General features: G+C 47.1%; 1 protein-coding gene across 2 annotated transcripts in view; it reads right to left on the reverse strand.

Annotated features, from left to right (window-relative positions):
- Positions 1-5,693, reverse strand: part of Lmo4 (LIM domain only 4) — a 15,703-nt gene that overhangs the window by 7,262 nt on the left and 2,748 nt on the right. The window contains exons 1-2 of one of the 2 annotated variants that reach the window (XM_005357384.3): positions 5,539-5,633; positions 5,106-5,344 (exon numbers count right to left, since the gene is read on the reverse strand). In XM_005357384.3, the coding sequence (XP_005357441.1) occupies positions 5,106-5,341 (236 nt within the window). In that variant the 5' untranslated portion in view covers positions 5,342-5,344; positions 5,539-5,633. Of the gene's footprint in view, positions 1-5,105; positions 5,345-5,538; positions 5,634-5,693 lie in introns of those variants that run through there. The other variant, XM_005357383.3, reaches the window with a different exon arrangement.

Raw genomic sequence — 5,693 nt, forward strand, 5'->3', positions numbered from 1 at the left:
ACTACCAACAGGTACACTGTGACACTGCACCTCAAAAATACCCTTTCACAGTACCGAGCTGATTACCCAACCTAAGTGTTCATTTATTTAACAATTCACTCTGGGTAAAGGCAGCTGTATGTCTTCAGCACCTGAGTGTGCTTTAATAATCAGGGCAGCCGCATGTAAGCCAAAAAGCTTTTCACGTATCTTTATTTTCTCCAGCACGGGCTCTGGTAACCCGACACAGAACAATCAGTCATAAAACCGTGGGATTTCCTGAAGTGTCAAAAAATTACAAAGTTTGAAAATGACCAAGACCTCCCCTGGCTGATGTGCTCTTGGCTAAACTGTGTATTAATGGAGTTTCAGACCCTTCTGAGTCTACAGCATTGAGGCTGCTTCAGAGAGAGCAGAACTCACATCTCAAACACGCTCTAATCTCTTACTGAGATGAAGACAACCATTAGAATTCTATTCTTTTTTTTTCTTTTTTTGAAAAGTTGTCTTTTTTTTTTCCTTGTGCGTTCGAGAGTTAATTATCTAACCATGGGGACTGTCCAGGACAGTGTTTGATTTAAAAGGCTCGAGGCTTTAGGTGCTCAATTAAGTAGCTATCGGTCTCAGACTGGACTATAATGGGCTCTTTTCTCTTTAACTCAAGCAACCGGGAGATATACCCCAGGTCAGGCTAATTAAAGCCAGGGGAGTCTTTAATTGTGATGACAGAATTGGTTTCAGTTTCCTTTCTTTGGGTCCTCAGTCCAAGAAGGCCGTTAATATTTCAGCATTTGGGCAATGCAATCAATCACAAACATCAAGAGGTTCTTTAGATGGAGAAAGGGAAAAGATGGGAAGAAATCCCACTTTTAAGGTGTCTTGCGTATCCGAAGCCTATGAGGACGTGAGTCCTGTCTGCAGGCTCGGTTCCAAACCTCCTTGCTGACAGGAAGAGATGGAGAAACAAACTGTATTTTTAGTTCAACGTCAGTGCTTAGCATCTTTCGGTAACTTCAATGACGAATAGGTGGGCTTATTTTCAGCGGCATTATTACTTCAAGCAAAACCCATGCAATATGGAGCGCTACCTGGCTGTGTTTTCTACACTGCTCTCAGGCACCAGAGAGGTCCCTTTCCCAGAGTGTGACTGAAAGGTACACATTTGTACCTGCAAGTAAATATCAGCAACCCATCTGAGGAGAAAAATGTGCATCCGCAGCTACTGATCTAGAAGCAATTGGTTTTCCAGCAGGATCCTATATTTAATCTAAATTCTGCACCAGCTATATTAAACGTAACAAAGAAATGCAACCCAGAAATTATGCCTGGAGCCAAGTCCATTAAAGGTACTTCGGAATAACTAGAGTCCACGCACCTTAAAAGCTCCAGAAGCTATTTATACCTAAGAGGGGGGCTGTGCATAATCGCAACCACTGCATTAGAGAGGGGAGGGAGAGAAAAAAAAAAATCAGCCAAATTACGCTTGGTTAATTCAGAGTAACAGATCTGCCCCCAAGTGAATTGGAGGCCTTGAATTAATTCTGTTATGACAAATCAAGATAAACGTTCCCCCTAAATTGCATGCGATTTAATTAATTTTTGAGATCCTGGGTTTTTTTTTTTCCTAGCTAATAGTTCACATGCTCCTGTGCTGTCATTGTGCTTGAGTGGGCAGACTTCAAAGTGATATTAAATAACCAACTATTAGATTTACCTAGCACGTCCTATTGGAAAAGTGCCATTTAATTACCTAGCCTGTTCAATTAAAGGGACAGCATTCTCTGAATATAGCAGCTTGCTGTTGATTACCAGGGAAATGAACTCGCTGCCTGGCGGCGTCTCCCTTCCTAACGCGAATCCCCTCCCCAAACACACCCTCCACCTCGGGCCACCCTCAAACCCCCAACCCGGGCCCGAGCTCAGCTCAGCTCAGCTCACTGCGGCTGCGGGCGCCACGTGAACCGCCCGAGTGGAGCCGGGGACACCAGCGCCACCGCGCCGGCTCCTGCCCTGCGCTCGCCCCCTCGCGGCTCCGCACCGTGGACCCGGCCCGCCACCCACCCACTCGCCTGCTCAGACCGGAGCCCCACCCGACCGCGTTCGAACTTCCTTCTCTGGCCGCACTTTCCGCGCCAGTCACCCGACCCGAAGTGGGGGTGGAGGAAAGCTTAGCGGACGGGGGAAAACGGGAGTTTGCAAAGCTACTCCACAGCGCTTGGGTGGTGCAGAGGGGTCGGGAGTCGCGGAAGGGAGGGGGCAGCTGTAAGGTTCCCCGACTTTTGGAAGGTGGAGGGGCCAGGCAGACGTGGGTCCCTTTAAGATCCACCCTCCCCCTCCTCTCTACACCCCGCTTCCAGCCTTTCCCTCCCTCTCTTAGAGGCCAATTTTGTTAATTAAATGTTTTGTTTGCGACGAAGCTCTCATTCATTGCGGACACGTCATTCGGAGTAGATCTAAGCCAGAGACCAGATCTCATTAGATAAAGCCCATCAGAACTAAGAAAATGGAGGAGCCACTAATTAAAGCTTTTAATTGTGCAGATTCGCTGCAGCAAGGCCGCTGCTTTATCTGAAATCTTGAAGGAGAGGAGCAGAAGCCCAGCTCTGCTCAATCGACACTTGGCCACGGAGTGGGGGAGGTAGTGTGGGGGGGACACCTCCCTCTCCTTTCTACCCCCACCCTCCCATTGGCTCGCCCAGCTCCCCCCAGCTTTTTAGCCAGATCTTGGTTGTTTAAAAATCAACAACAAAACAAAACAAAAAAACTCAAAAGTGAGACCATGTAAAAGCCCCTTAATAAACTGCACTGTGGTCCCAGCCAGGCAAAGGGGTCTTCTTCACCTGGTGACATGCAAAGGGACCGCGCCACTCATCAGTAGTCCTTGGTGTCAGAAGCACTGAAAGCTCCCCAACAAGTGAATTTGGGGGCGTCTGGGAGAGGGGATGTCTGGGAGAGATAGGAATGCCAGCACATTCTTCATTTCCTCACCCTTTGGCTTCCTTAAAGGACAGAGAGAAAAGTAGGCCTTCAGGTATCTCTATGGGGCTAGATAGGAGGCTGGGCTTGAGGTGCCCTGAGCCAAGTGTGCAGCTGTCCATGAGCCATTGGGCACTGAACTAGAATCCGTCTCTCCTGGGCAGACAAAAGTTTCGCAGGGTAGCATCTAGTTCTAGAGCAAGCCAAATTCCAGCCCAAAAGTTCAGAGGCAAAAAGGAGAAAGACTCCAAGATTATTTAAGGTTTAGAGCTGTGGGCGCATCCTCCACTAGATCCCAAGAAAAACGCCAAAAGGGCATTTATTATTTGGCCCCAAGAAGAAGGAAAGGAATGGACCCCGTTCCCAGGAAGCCACTTGCCTAAACTTGTCCCGTGGGAATCCAAGTGGACCCATCTCCTGTTTAATTAGTGGTAGTCAGAAGCAAAGATAGGTCGTCGCCCCCTTGAAGACACTTGAGCTGAAACTGCACCATTTACCAAATCTTAACTGTCAATTTTCCCACTTCAATCCGTCTTCCTTTCTTAGCACACTTCTATCTCCACTTAATTCTAACACTGTCAAAGCTCATGGCTCGGCTTGGAAGGAGAACCAGAAAGCATCACACCCAAGCTCCTGCTGATTTCCCAACATTTACTTCTAAAAGAACACTTAGTGAAATTAATGCAGCCCTATTAATTTAAAAATAAAAGCTCCCCCCTCCCATACTTCTTTCACTTGACTGATGGAGGATGCTAGCCGAGTGGATATAGGTTGCATGATCCGAATACCCAAACGTCATTTCACTCTAATGATAGCACCAGAGGCAAGCACACCCATCCTCAGCTCCAAACTGCACTGGGATCGTGCACAGCATCAAACACAGACGACGACAACCACAGCGGGGCAAGATTCCGAGTAAAATATCATGTCCACTATTTCCCCAAAATGAAGACAGAACTGAACGTTCTTCCTAATCACTTTATGGACAAAGGTTTAGAGCCGAAACAAATAGAAGGAAACTCTTTTAAGTGTGTGTTTTTCTAGTATCGGTGTGTCTGTCTTTTTTTTTTTTTAATTACTGGATGTTGAAACAGAACACCTCCTAGAAGCATTCATGTGCATCAGTCTATCAAACCATTTACTCAAATTAAATGTGTAATCCTTCAAATGCCTCCTTTCAAATTAATGAGTTTAAGTAGCTTGAGTTCACCTGAAAAGATCCTATAGGCACCTGACCTCCTGAATTCTTTCCATTAGCTGCCCTGAAGCCTGTTGGAAAAGGCTGCTTACAAGGACATGACTGTTCCTATACATTGCTTTAAATTGAAAGATTAGCATAATCCTATAGTCTCTTTGGGGGATCAAGGGCAGTGCTACAAATGGCAACAACAACAACAAAAAAAAAACAAACCCCAACATTCTTCAAATGAAAAAAAAAAAAAACCCAGGTTCTCCACCAAAAGCCACACACCAACAGTGACTCTGACAAACCTTTCCAGTGAGCCTATGAAGAAAAACACTGCCACTAGGTCTTGTTTTTATTTTATTATTATTTACTATAAAAAAGAATTACAAGTCTTTAAACTGATGGGTAATCAGTGTTTTTCACAAGAAGCACAAAGAATGAGTCACAGCATTCCGCTCAAAAAAGTTGAAAAGTGCTTATGTAAATATCATAATTAGCCATCACTAGAGACGAATAATTTCTCACTAACTGCACTTTTATTTTTAAATAAACCTTTTGTCTCTGAGTGTGAGTCCCCGATTAGGTCTGAGAAAGCACCTGAACGCCTACATTTTAGACAGGCTTACTTTTTTTAACCTGAAGCCTAAGCTGAGGCTACACTTAGAATTTATTCCAAAGGATGCCCAACCATGGACACTTAACCGCCCAAGTACCAACAGACCAGAGTTTTTAGCCTTACTTTGTCTTCAAATGCTGTAAAATTAACACATGCTTTTTTGAGTCCCTTAAATGCCGCCAACTAAAGGGTGGTTTTATATATATATATATATATATATATTTTTTTTTTTTGAAGTGAAGTCTGTCATGAATCCCCATGGATGTCCTCTCCTTCCTTAAACCCCTGGTAACCCCTGGACCTGTTCCTGCTGGGCTCACCCATCTGGCAGAAAGGCAGCGGACTTACCTAATGTAGTCATTTCTGCAGAGGATCATGCCGCTCTTGGTGTAACAGGACGTGCCGATGTCGCCCAGCTGCGCCTGGCAGCAGGAGCACTTGAGGCAGCGGCTGTGCCAGTAGCTGTCCATGGCATAGAGCAGAAAGCGGTCCGCAATCTTGCCCCCGCAGCCTGCGCAGCGCTTCCAAGAGAGGGAGCCGGCCGTCACCGGGGGCGGCTGCGAGCTGCTGCCCGGGTTCACCATGGTCTAGGAAGAGAGAAAAGACAAAACGGACGAAGCAAAAGTTAGAAGTCGATCTCCGGGCGCCTGAAGCCAGCGCGCTCCCCTCCTCCCTCCCCCAGAGTGGCTGCAAGAGAAGCAGCAGCAGGGCCAGGGCGGGAAGGAGGCCGATCGGAGAGAAGGGAAGGAGGGAAGCTAGCCGGCAGCAGCCGCCTGTTTACTTTTCTCAAGCTTTGTTCTGGGGCCACGAGCTGCTCTCAACTTTCCAAAGCGCTCGCCGCCGCTGACAATTTCAGCTCGGGGACTGTCAAAACTCCGAGAGCCAGGCTCTGAGGCGCGCTCCACCCCTCGCGGCGCCTCCTCCCCCCCCCCCCCC

Source organism: Microtus ochrogaster, chromosome 21, assembly GCF_000317375.1.
Source record: "Microtus ochrogaster isolate Prairie Vole_2 chromosome 21, MicOch1.0, whole genome shotgun sequence".
Classification (NCBI taxonomy): domain Eukaryota; kingdom Metazoa; phylum Chordata; class Mammalia; order Rodentia; family Cricetidae; genus Microtus; species Microtus ochrogaster.